General features: G+C 43.6%; 1 protein-coding gene across 2 annotated transcripts in view; it reads left to right on the forward strand.

The window, feature by feature from the left end:
- TMTC3 (transmembrane O-mannosyltransferase targeting cadherins 3) overlaps positions 1 to 13,454 on the forward strand; it is a 177,241-nt gene that overhangs the window by 91,473 nt on the left and 72,314 nt on the right. For both annotated transcript variants that reach the window (XM_073557002.1, XM_073557001.1), the window contains exon 8: positions 242 to 390. In XM_073557002.1, coding sequence (XP_073413103.1) covers positions 242 to 390 — 149 coding nt within the window. The remainder of the gene's footprint in view (positions 1 to 241; positions 391 to 13,454) is intronic.

The raw sequence follows: 13,454 nt of genomic DNA on the forward strand, positions 1-13,454 counted from the left end.
GCAGCTTTCTCTCTCTTTTGGAGTAAGATGGCTATTTCGCATATTTGTTTTCTTCCTCATTAAGCACCTTTATATTTTCCTTTTTAAGTCATTCCAGAGGTGTCAAAATCCAGTCTGGGAAATGGCTTTCCATGAGGTTATTTGTGCTGGTGTTGCTAGTTACTGTAATCTCATAGGTCTGGTTTTACCATTCTCCGTAAGCGAGACTCCACCGTTTCATGTCCTTCTCCATTTCTCTCAGGGCCTGTGCCTAATGGTGCTGCCTTTTATTCCTGCCTCCAACCTTTTCTTCCCTGTCGGATTTGTGGTCGCAGAGAGAGTATTATATGTACCAAGCATGGGATTCTGTATCCTTGTGGCTCATGGCTGGAAGAAATTATCAAGTAAAAGGTAGGAAATTTCATAAAATACCATTCTGTGACCCCACTGTTGTGTAATTCACTCGTAGTTTCCACCTTTTTAATAAGTGTGTGGGGGTCGAAGGGTTTGACTCTTAAAAGAGCTCTCTGCTTCATTACCTCGTTCTATGTATGTAATTTCTACCCGCACATATATTGTTGTATTGTCTGAGAATGTGTATGTTTTCTTCTACAAATTTGTAGGTCGTCTTAAGCTGAAACACATGTATTTTCTATTGTCCCCAATTGGCTTGTAACTTTTATAGCTTTTCAAATGGAAGATTCTATTTATTGATGTGCTTAGTGAGATTGCCCTAAAAAGATATATATTTTTATAGATAGCAGCCAAGATAAGGCGCTCCAGCATTTTTGTTTGTTGGGAATACAAGAATTCTTATCATTAATTAAAATGTTGGAGCGCCTTATATTGACCCCTAAAAAATTTTCTTGAAATGAATAGAATTGGCGTCATTAATCCCCTTGTTGATAGGCTGTGTACTACACGCTAATTCTATGAACACTGGATGAGCCTTTAGAAAAGGAGAGAATTTAAGAAAGCAGTCCCCTTCAGATCTTGACAGCACAACAAAAGACACACACCGAACATAACTCCCAAAATTATAATATATAGTTTATTAATGTAACAGGAAGAATCATAATGAAGAAAAAAATCAATGCATAGATAAAAATCAGTATATAAAGAAAAAGGGGGCGATACTATCCAGATAAAGACATACCAATGTTACAATGTGCTTTAAAAAATCATACTATTGTGCAGTAAAACATCATGTGCACAAAAATTGTAACCAACAAAAGTACAAATATCATACCAAGTGCTAAAGGACACCAGTAGGGGTCAGTTTAAAGGCATACTACACATAGACCAGGGCAAACAAATGTAATCAGAGTGAAAAGGATATAGAGATAGGATTATATAATAACTTACAACGTAAAGAGCTCCTGGTATCCTGGATAGGCGCCCTCCCCAACGCGCGTTTTGGCACGTTGCCTTCGTCTGGGATTATGTGTATGTTTTCCTCTACAAATTTGTAGGTCGTCTTAAGCTGAAACACATGTATTTTCTATTATCCCCAATTGGCTTGTAGCGTTTATAGCTTTTCAAATGGAAGTGTCTATTTATTGATGTGCTTAGTGAGATTGCCCTAAAAAGATATATATTTGTATAGATAGCAGCCAAGATAAGGCGCTCCAGCATTTTTCTTTGTTGGGAATACAAGAATTCTTACTATTAAAATGTTGGAGCGCCTTGTGTTGACCTCTAAAAAGTTTTTCTTAAAATGAGTAGAGTTGGCGTCATCAATCCCCTTGTCGATAGGCTGTGTACTACACACTAATTCTATTAACACTGGATGAGCCTTTAGAAAAGGAGAGAATTTAAGAAAACAGTCCCCTTCAGATCTTGGAGCAAGTTATGATGGTGCCTCCTTATGTCCCAGAAGAGCCTGGAGCTAATTACATACAAAACATTTAAAGGAGAATTCACACTGTGTGGATTTTCCATATGGATATTTACGCACACAATCCACAGGGTAATAGAGTACCTAAGCTAAGTTGAGATTTGAACTGTCTTGTGTACATGTTGCAGATATTTTCTGCACCTAAATGTATCTGTGGAGTGCATTTTAAAATCCTCAGCATGTAGTTTTCTTTGTGCAGACTTTACCCTTAGTGCATAGGGTTTAATCTTCAGCAACATGCAAAACGTGGGTTTTGGTACAGAAAAATGCTACTTATTGAAGTACCTCAACTTTCCCATGGAGACGTAACCATATAAGACTATGTTCTCATGAGACATATCCACTATGGACCTCCCATGGCAATTTCCACAGCGGCATTTACCTTTGCGGATATCGTTGGGAAAAATGAGCGTGGGAGCCAGTCATTTCACCATTTTCATTGCCAAAATGCTTGTTCGTCAGGTGAGATGATTTTCTAAGCATGCCTAAAACTCATCGTTCTTGGCATAACGTTCTAGCCACACTGAACAGGCCATTAAATGACTGTGGCTGGGCTGTCTAAATTGGTTCTTACCCTAAAAGAGGAAATGTGCAAATAATTGAAAATTTCTCTAGTAAACCAGCAAAACGACCAGTGTCCTAGCATGGGTAAAGATTACTGTTCAGGGAATCTGTCTCCTGCATCTGTTGCTCCCCTTTCTTCCCTCCTGTAGGTCGCATATACTATGTACACATGGAACTAGATTCCTTGGATGAATGTGGGATAGGGTCTGCATGTAACAATGTAAGGAAGCGTGACTCAGCAGCTAGTTGCATGACTGTGGTTACTTAGTGAATTAATGATAGATTTATATTGAGGAATTACCGGTCAGCTGGTGAAAAGGCTGAAATGTCTTCATTATAGCCAGGATGTTCTGTCTTGTCCCGGCCAGCTGCTTTATAAGGAGCTTCAAATTCAATTTGTAGAGTTTTCTATGTAGAACTTTCTAATGCTAATTAATATAAATCAGTTATCGTAATGTAATTTGCTCAGAAGAACAATATTACATCCTGTCTGTTTTGTGTCATTACTATATAGATAGCATAACCTAATTTCCTATTTTGATTAAAAAGTAATCAGGCAAAACTGAGAACAGTAGACTAAGCAATGCATTTAAACACTCCAGTCAGCGGCGCCTGCTGACCGGGTCCTCCTGCTAAATGCTATGGTTCACCACTTGCATGAATATTATTTCATCTGTTTCCTGTGGCTATCCTTTCTGTTGGAAACCGGTGTTTAAACTTGCAGAACACTTTGGTAATGAGCTCATTAATCTTCATTTATGATGCATTTTCTTTTATACATTTTTATTTTAATTATTTAAGTCTGTTATGTACAAAGTTCTGAAACCATGCACAAAGTTTTCTGTAGACCATATAATGATTTCTTGATATGTGCTGTCTCACCGGTAAGGGTTTGTCAGTCTTAGACAGCCATCGACGTGTCATTAGATACAGATTGGTCATAGAGGGTATTGCTGATGGTGAGCCCAAATATCAGAATATCTGAACGTGGACACCCGGCACCCCCGCCCATCAGCTATTACTGGCGGCAGCTGGACGTTCTCCAATTCCGCCACACAAAAGCAGCTCTTATCAAAGCTAAAGTGGCCGCGGCCAGGTAATTCAGATCCACCCTTAGCAGCTGACCGAGGAAGAACAAATTGTAGTGGTCATTATACATTAAATAGTTTTCACTTATTTTTGGCGTTAAGCTGTGTTAATCTTTGAACACCAGATTGTGGCAGGCCTCATGCACAAAGCTGTGCTTACTGTATATTTCCACTATTGGGGACGAGCAAACCCAAACTGTAAAGTTCGGGGTTCGTACCAAGGGCCTAATGTGCGCTGCTGAACTATGAAAACTGACTTCTCACAGAAGTCCGTTTTATTGAGAGAGAAAATCCATGGGTCCACTCCTCTTTATTCACTATGGCTCCGAAGCACTTCAGAGTCCTATTCTGATGCCCCTAAGGCTGTGTGCACACGCTGCGGATTAGGTGCGGATTCATCCGCGCGGATTTTGTAAAATCCGCAGGTGAAACCGCAGGTCAAAATACCTGCGGTTTTACCTGCGGATTGCTCTGCGGTTTTGCCCTGCGGTTTTTCATCTCCTCAATGGAGGAGATGGCAAACCGCAGGAGAATCCGCAGAAAGAATTGACATGTCAATTCTTTCTGCGGATTGAAAACCGCAGATAATCCGCGCGGAAAATTCCGCACCCTCTGCACTGCGGTTTTTGATTCCCATAGGGAATCATGGTACTGTACACCGCAGCAGAAACTGCTGCGGGTCCGCAGCGGCCAAAACCGCTGCGGAACCGCAGCAAAATCCGCAGCGTGTGCACACAGCCTAAAAGTCTACAGATGTAGCGCTGCTGTTTTTGCAGAGCTGCACAAACAGCGAAATTCCGGACGTCAATATCCCAATAATTTGGCACTCATCTGAACGGTATATTCTCAGATTGAGTATACTATATGGGTTTGGGCACACATTGAGTATTTGCAGAAATTTCTGCATCTCTAGAAATTTCTTGGTAGCAAAAATGCAACGGAAAATAAGTGCGTTTTTGGTTTTAGTACAGCCATGAATGCATTTTGCAGATAAATAAACATATTTGAAAAAAAATAGGAATTGGTCCTACCAGTAATTATATTTCCAGGAGTCCATCATGACAGCACGTCAAAAGGAGTTAGTCCTACTCATCCTCTAGGGACAGGATACACATGAGAGGTTAACCCCCCCCCCCATCCACCATTGGTCTTCACCAATCACCACACCAGGATGGATGCAGCTATTTTATTGAATTCTTACATACTGTAAATGTTAAACTCACAGTTCTCATAATTCAGGGGAAGGAATGTAATGGTGCTGTCATGAGGGACACCTGGAAATATAATTACCGGTAGGACCAATTCCTAATTTCTAAGGAAGTCCCTCATGACAGAACGACAGGAGAAATACCAAATCAATGGCATCTCAGGGCGGGACTACTGCCTGATGGACTTTCCGTCCGTAAGCTAGCTGTTGACCTGATATTACGGCTAGCTTGTAGTGTTTACAGACTGTTATATTTGACCAAGTTGCAGACCCTCAAATTTGGTCTATGGATGTCCCTGCTTTCTCCGCCCAGGATGCTGAAATTGCTCTAGTAGAGTGTGCCTTTATGTTAATTCGGGGCTCTTTTATCAGATTCATAAGCTGAAGTAAGCCACCTAGCTAAAGTAGTCTTTGAGGCTTTTTTGCCTTTAGTCTATCCTGTATACCAGGGGTCCCCAACCTTTATCTCGGGAGCCATATGTGACTCGCGGTCCCATGAATTGTGGCTCACGGCACGGCTGTCTGCCAGGTTGGTGCATTAGCTCCAGGTCTACCAAACGGGTATGAAGAACACATCTGAAAATGGTGAATTTTGTGAGCAGTCCTGCACAGAGGAGCAGATCTGGGTGCACATATACTGGTCTTAGGGGTTTTGAGATAATTTAAGTATGGTACACTGGAGACAAGATGACACCACCTGTCATAGTGGTGTTTTGAAGCTTGACAGTGTTTTGGGAGTGCTTGATGAGAGACTACTGAATGGGGGGTATTGTGGGAACCCCTGGATCTTGGTATACTGCTTTGGTGTGATTTCTGTAGAAAAGCTTTGATTACCATTATGCCTGTAATGGGGCTTTGGTTTCCACTATTTTGAGGGGGCGGGAGCTGAATGTGGCTCGCGACCCTCTCTCAGAGCTGAATGTGGCTCTCAAGGTCAGAAAGGTTGAGGACCTCTGCTGTATAATATACAAACAAGTTTGAGTCCTGTCTCCAGGAATCTGTGACCTCTGCATCACTGATCATCTTAAGTCCAATGTGTGGAATAATCAATAAACTTGGCACTCAGCTTGATGAAGAGAAGAGAATGTTTAATGCAGTCTGAAGTGTAGTACATAAATCCCAGACATTTCGGTCATGTAATGTCCTTCATCAGTGTACAGACTGCTGTTTTTGGAAGAAGTGCGTATCAAAATCTATAAGGCACCGTATCACTCTGTAGTATATCCTATAATATTAATATTAGCTGTATAGGGATAAGATCCGGTCAATAATGTAATTCTTTAACTGTGGGGGCTATACGTTTAAAGCAGACACTGTTGGAGACGCGGCGGCGGACACTGCGTTGGGCCACACGCTCCACTCTCCTGGATCTTAACCGATATAGCCAACCAAAAGATCTACGGCAGATGCTCTACCTATTCCATTACACATGGTATTTTTCTGCTTTAAAGGTATAGACTAAAGGGAGATCTGCATATAGGGTCCATAGCACTAAGTTTAGGTCCTGTGATGGAACAGTCTTTCTGATTGTGGGTCTCGACCTAGTAACGGCTCAAATAAACCTCGCAGCCCACAGGTGGTCTGCTAGAGTGAAGTCCAGAAAAGCGCTAAGGGCAGAGATCTGTACTTTTAGCGCGTTAGGATTCGAGAAGGGACTAAAGCCTATCTTGAGAAACACTAGGATTTTAGGAATATCTGGACAGGATGACTCTAACGGATTCCCCTACATATGAGCAGAATTTCTTCCATACTTTTGAATAGATTGCTGAAGTAACCGGATTTCTGCTTGCCTGCATAGTTATTATTACCCTGTCCAGTAGTCCTTTGGAGCATAGGATCTGCCTCTCAGTTTCCAAGCTGCCAGGCATAAAAAGCGCAAATCTTGATGCAAGAGGGGAACCCTGGGACAGCAGGTCATATCTGTCCGGAAGGGGAACTGGATCCTCCCGGGCCATGTGGTTATAAGGAGAAAAGGGGGGGGATGTGTAAAGAAGCTTCCCAACTTTGAGATAGGGCATCTACCCCTTCTGGGTTGTCTGTTGGGTCTATGGAGAAAAACCTTGCTACATTTTGTATTCTTCTGGGTTGCGAACAGATCAATATGTGGAACCCCCCATCTCTGGGTTAGCGGGTGAAACACTTCTGGATTCAGCTCCCATTCGGATGACCACAGTTTTTCCCCTGCTGAGAAAATCTGCTCCTCTGTTTTCAGAGCCCTTCAAGTGAACTGCCGAGATGGAAAGAATGTTTTTTTTTTTTTTTTTCTGTCCACTGAAATATTTACTCTGCTAAGGCTTGTAGGAGTTGGCCTCTCGGACCTTTCTGTCGACGCAGAAAGGAAACCACCGTGACGTTTTTCGAGGAAAATCTTCATATAACGATCTCTGACCATGTCTTGGCATTGTTACATTGTCTCCCATACTGCCTTTAACGCTCTGTAATTGGACAATCTCCTTTGGTCTTCCGGGGACCATATATCCTACAGGTATTGACCAACTACTTCTGCTCCCCATCCTTTCTGGCTTGTGTCGGTGGTAATAGGGATGAAGGGAAAAAGAGTTTTTTCCAGGATGTCCACCATGACAGGAAATTACTCAGGCTTGGCGAAATCTTTATTTTCCTGTCTAGACCAGATGGATGTCTGTTCCAGACTTACAGGATTGTTCCTTGTAGCTGTCTTGAGTGGGCCTGACTCCACTGTACGCTTGGAATGCAGTACGTCATCAGGCCTAGGACACTTATGGCATACCTGATTGAGACTACTCTCTTTTTCTGCAACACCCAAATCTTGTCCCTGATTTCCTCCAACTTTGAGTGGCAGGGAAGACATCCTGCAATGTGAATCGAGGAGGACTCCTAAGAACACTTTTTGAGTACCTTGTCGCTAGTCGGATTTTTCCCATTTGATGCGCCATCCCAGGTCCTCTAGTATGTTGATAGTCTGGGCAAGGTGCTGATTGAGGATGGTTACATCTGCTACTAGAAGGATGTTGTCCAGGTATGTAACTACTAGTATTCCCTTCTTCCTTAGGAAAGCCACCACCTTCGTCATTACCTTCGCGAAGATACAAGGTGCTGAGGAAAAGCCGAATGGTAGACATCTGAAATAGAAATGGTGAATTGATCCCGGATTTTCCAGTGCAAACCTCAGAAACTGTTGGTGGTTGGGGTGGATTGGCACATGGTAGTATGCATCTTTTAGATCTAATGTGCACATGGCAGACTCCTTCTCTTTAAACTACCGTAAATGTTTGAGCTTACGGTCTCCATTTTGAATTTTTTTTGTACCTGACACATTGATTTAAGGGTTTTAGATTTATAATGGTACGGTATTTGCGCAAAGGTTTTTTTTTTTATGGAGAAAAGGGAGGAGTAGTGACCCTGATCTATCTCTGAAATGGGTACTGGATCGACTGCCCCTAATTTTAAGAGGTTCCTGATATCCCCCCAGAGTCTTTTTCATGCGGAGGGGGACTGGGGTTTGATGATGCCATACCGTTGAGGAGGGAGAAATCTATCCTCTACTCTTCTCCTATAGTTCATAGGATCCACTGATTGTCTGTAATGGTCTACCAACTTTCCAGAAAAAAATGCAGTCTCCATCCTACCTTTCTGGCATCAAGATCTCCCCTGTGAGCTGGAAGAAAACTGGGGGCATCTACGTCTTGCCTCCCTTGGGGTAACTCCACCTTCCCATTTTCCCCTTATAATCCTGCCTCTAGGACTGGCGGGGCGTACAAAAGGAGTGGCACTTTTTTTGGCTTTTCTTCCCCAAAGCCTTTCTTGTCTTCGGAGGCCCTTTCTAAAATTTAATCTAGCACTGGATTGAAGACGTGTGCCTGAAATGGGATAGAGCAGAGCTTGTTTTTTGAATGGCTGACCCAGATGGCCCAATGCACCGAGTTAGATAACACATTACTCCTAGCTGCAAACCATAAAGATTCAGCTGAGGCATCTGCTATAAATTGTCGCTGTTTTCAACATAAGGTAAGACTCTAACATAACCTCAGGTGTTAGATTTTAATTGGGATGTTTGCTCATTGAGCCAGATACACATGGACCTGTCTACCAAGGTGGCAGCTATATTAACCTTGATGATGGCCGCTTAAGATTCCCAACTTCTCTTCAGTATTCCCTCTGCCTTCCTGTCCATAACATGCCAAAGGCAGGAAGAATCCTCAAATGGTATTAGGATCTTTTTTGCCAACTTGACAATAGGAATGTATACTTTTGGGATTTTATCCCAAACATTGACTTCCTCTGGATCAAAGGGGAGGCTGGCTTTAAAATCTCTGGGAATGACTAGACGCTTCTCGGTATCTTACCATTCCTTCAGGATAATTGCCCTTATATGTTTGTCTCAGCCCTCCAAACATTTCATCCTGCATAGTGTGTGGCACTTGATCCTCCTCTACCTTCATGGTAACTCTTACAGCTATTAATTGTCCGTATTCTCGAATGAGAAAAAATACTTTTTTCTTTTCCTCTGAGGGCATCTGGGGAATACTTTCTTCCTCTCTCTCAACGTCTTTCAATGAAAAATAAGAGTATAGATATGCCTCCTCTGAAGATTCTTCCATCTGCCTCGCTTATGACAGGAGTTAATCTGAGCTGGCTGTGATGGTACCAGACTAGCAACAGTGCTCTGGACCTCTTCCCTAATTATGGCCCGCATATTCGTTAAAAAAGACGCTTGTTCTTCCTTAAGGAACTTTGCAATACATTCTGCTCATATTTGTTTTTTTATAAGACGTATGTCGGGCGTCTCCTAGGCTTTTTCCAGGAATCGGAAATCTAATCCTCTGTCCTATTTAAAAGATGGAAAATGTGTGCTCTTTTTAGCTAAAAGGGTTCACACTTATGAAATGGATCAAACACATTCTGGGGGTTACTTACACTGGAAGGGACTGCTCTGCTGGTGCTTCTAAGCATGAAGAATTAGTATCCATGGTTCAAACTGTGCACACCATACCTTTCCGTTAGCACCCTTTTATAGGGTCTTACCTTGTCCAGGTGGCCTTCATATTTCCCCCATAGCATTTTCTTGCGTTCCTTGGTGGAACTCACGCTGCGCCACTCCGATGGAAGTATCCCTATAAACTCAGAATTGCGCTCTATGCTGGAACGCACGCACGTCATCAGAAGTTGTCCTGGGCCGGAAATGCGTTCTACTCTGGAACGCACGCCAGTATGCGTGAACTAGAAGTCCGGTGGCTCCAGCAGCGTGGAGCCGAGAGCCTTCCACAGAGGGAAGCGACAAAGTTGGGAGCTCCTATCTGCTCTGACTGTCTGAGGGACCCCCGCCCAGTGAGGTATCAATCTGGAGCATCTTGACAGTGGGAAAGGAAGATGTCGTGTTCCCTCCAATCCCTCTGAACGCCAAGGTAAGTTCTTCGCACTCCAGCGCTCCTCTTTCTTCTGTGCTCTGTCTTGTTAGGGGCAGTAAAAACACTGATGGTGAGGTGGAGAGGGACTTTTAACCTCTTGTGTATTTCCTGTCCCTAGAGGATAAGTACGACCACCTCCTGTTGTGCTGTCATGAGGGATGTCCTGGGAAAAAAAGTTTTGTTATTTCCTTGTTCAACCCCTTCTTTTTCATTCTCCATTTTGGAATTGAAGCTGCCTAGCACACACCAGCCTATACGGCTCTGCAGGCTGTATCTTACCCTGCTATTAAGCACAGTTTTTTTTTTTTATCATAAAGGTTTTTATTGAGTTTTCAGAAAAAATACAAACTTCTCATACAAAAACATCAAGAACAGGAGCAATGAGTAGCAAGAGGTGGAATAACCTCGAGCCATTATTAGAATATCAATCTGGGACATTAAATACCCCTTCCAACAACAACTTGAACATAGAAGCGGGGGGAGGGGGAAGGGGAAGCAGCTCTACATGCATGGCATTCTTAGGCACAATCAATTTATTTATGGTGTAGGTGTCTGTATCTGGGGGAGGGCCGTTGCATAAAGGGAAGTGGCCCACGGATGCCATTGTTTAAGTCTCACCGTTCTCTTCTCTAGATTGGGGGTCAAGTTGGTTTCGTATAGCCAGTGTAGGTTGGTCCTCTCAATTAGTTCTGTTTTTGTAGGGGGGCTCACCGACCTCCACTTATATGCCACACAGTACCTGCCGGCTATGAGAATGTGAGAAATGATATTTTTTAAAAGATCCGGGATCCCATCTAGGCCAATGTGTAGCACCGCTAAGGTTGGGTTTGGGGAAAGACGGAAACTAGTAACCTCATGGATTAGATTGAACACCTCCTGCCAGAAGTTAGATAACTTAGGGCAAAACCACCACATATGACACAAGGTGCCCCTGTGGTTGCATCCCCTCCAGCACAAAGGTGACATATGTGGGGAAAAAGAAGCCAGTTTAGTAGGGGAGTTGTACCACCGCAGATGAACCTTTTTTAATTGCTCTATGTGATTGAGACATGAAGAGAATTTGTGGATCCATTTTGAGGCCGCGAACCATTCTTGCGACGGAAGCTGAGAGGCTAGATCTTTTTCCCATTTGAGCATATACGGCAATTGTTTGTCCGGTTCCGGGGAGTTTAGCAGGTTATGGATGTATGAAAGGCCTTTGATTTTGCTATTTTGAAAGAATTTTTTAATTGCAGCGTGGTCGGCTGTTGTGGGAACCGGTAGGTGAGGAGCGGACTGAAGGAAGTGACGTATTTGAAAAAACTGGAATAAACTGTGTTGGGGGAGGTTAAATTTAACACACATTTCTGAGTACGGGAGTAGGACGCCTTCTCTATAGAGATCTGCTAGGGTAATTGAACCTCCACGTGTCCAGGCGGCAAGATTCAAATTCGGAATGAAGGCTTCCAGCGATCTAAGGGGAAGGCTGGGACCTAGAGCCTGTGACACTGGCTTGCTCCATAAGGACCAAGCTTTCTTTAGAGCTGCTGTGGTGGGTAGAAGATCGCCGGGGGGCGAAGGGGTTAGGAGCAGGGAGTCTATGAATTGTTTAGAGGAGTGGGCCTGTGCCCAGGTGTACTCAATCTGTAACCATCTCAAGTCTGAATCATTCTTCCACCAATCTCGAGCCGGTTCCAGGATAGCAGCTCTGTGATATGTTAGAATATTAGGAATACCCATTCCTCCACCACTGAACGGGGCATGCATACATCTCAGGGCTATTCTAGGTTTTTTCCCAGCCCATATAAATTTACTCATTAGCGAATGAATTTTGGTGAGATACCGTTGCGGAATTGTTAGGGGCAGGCACCGAAGTAAGTAGATAATTTTTGGGAGACAGATCATTTTAAAAGTCTGCATTCTCGCCACCCAAGAGAGCGGGAGAAGAGAAAGGCGAGTAAGTTCTTTATCCAATGAGGTGTGCAGGGTCAGCAGATTTTTCCGGATCACGGAGTGTAGCGGGGCCAGTATAATACCCAGGTAGGGGATTCCCTCGTCTTCCCATTTGAAAGGGTAAAGATGAGAAAGAGTGGCTCTGGTAGAGGCTGGCAAGAAGAGCGGAAAAATTAAGGACTTGGTAATATTAAGCTTGTAATACGAGACTTGAGCGAAGGAGGACAGGATCTCCATTACGTGTTGTAGGGACACCTCTACATTAGTGCAAGATAAAATCACGTCATCTGCATATAGACTGACCACATGATTTATACTCCCCACTCGAATCCCCGAGATCCGAGGGCATTCACGGATAGTCTGCGCCAGAGGCTCTATAGCAAGGGCATAGATGATAGGGGAGAGCGGACACCCCTGGCGTGTCCCATTGGTTAATTCAAAACTCCGAGATATAAATCCGGATGCCAGAACTTTGGCGTTAGGATTAGAGTACAGCGCCATTATGGCATTAAGTATGGGGCCTTTGAAACCAAACTTGGCCAGAACAGATTTCAGATATCCCCAGTGCACCCTGTCGAACGCCTTCTCTGCATCCAGGGACAGGAATATACTGGGGATTTTCCTCCCCTCAGCCACCGCAATCAGATCCAGCATACGTCTCGTCCCATCTTTTGCCTGCCTCCCCGCCACAAACCCCACTTGATTCGGGGAAATCAGTGATGGAAGAACTTTATGTATTCTAGCTGAGATTATTTTGGCGTACAATTTTAAGTCGCAGTTTAGGAGGGATATTGGCCTGAAGTTTCCCGGTGAAATAGGGGGTTTTCCTGGTTTTGGCAGGGTAGTTTATAATGGCCTCTAGATTATTTGGTGAAATATCTGCTGTGGCTCACCAAGAGGAGAAAAGTCTCAGGAGGAAAGGAGACAGGGTTTCAGTGAATTGCCTATAATAGGAGTTAGTGAGGCCATCTGGGCCTAGAGCTGAATTTCTTTTGGCTGTGGTCACCGCCTGGCGAACCTCTTCCAGAGAAAAAGGGGAATTTAGTTGCTCCAGCTGTACTGCAGATAACCGAGAAAGATTAATATTGTTTAAGAAGGAATTATTTGCCGTTTGGGTAGGCTTTGGGGCAGTGGGGTCATTTTTAAGGTTGTAGAGAGACTGGTAAAAGTCAGCGAATGCGTTGGCTATTTCCGTTGGGTTGCGTATTGTGGCATTAGAACCCGTCACGAGGTATTCAATTTTATTTTGCATTTCTCGTTTTTTAACCCTCCTGGCTAGTAAGGCACCCGCCCTGTCACCCATCACATAGTACCGCTGTTTGAGGGATCTTAAGTTTTTCTCATAGTCTGCCATCAACACCTGGCGGAGCTGTGTTCTTAGTTTCCTGAGTTCGTCAGAT

The sequence above is a fragment of the Dendrobates tinctorius genome, unplaced genomic scaffold (assembly GCF_039654945.1).
Source record: "Dendrobates tinctorius isolate UK_male_01 unplaced genomic scaffold, ASM3965494v1 ptg000241l, whole genome shotgun sequence".
Classification (NCBI taxonomy): domain Eukaryota; kingdom Metazoa; phylum Chordata; class Amphibia; order Anura; family Dendrobatidae; genus Dendrobates; species Dendrobates tinctorius.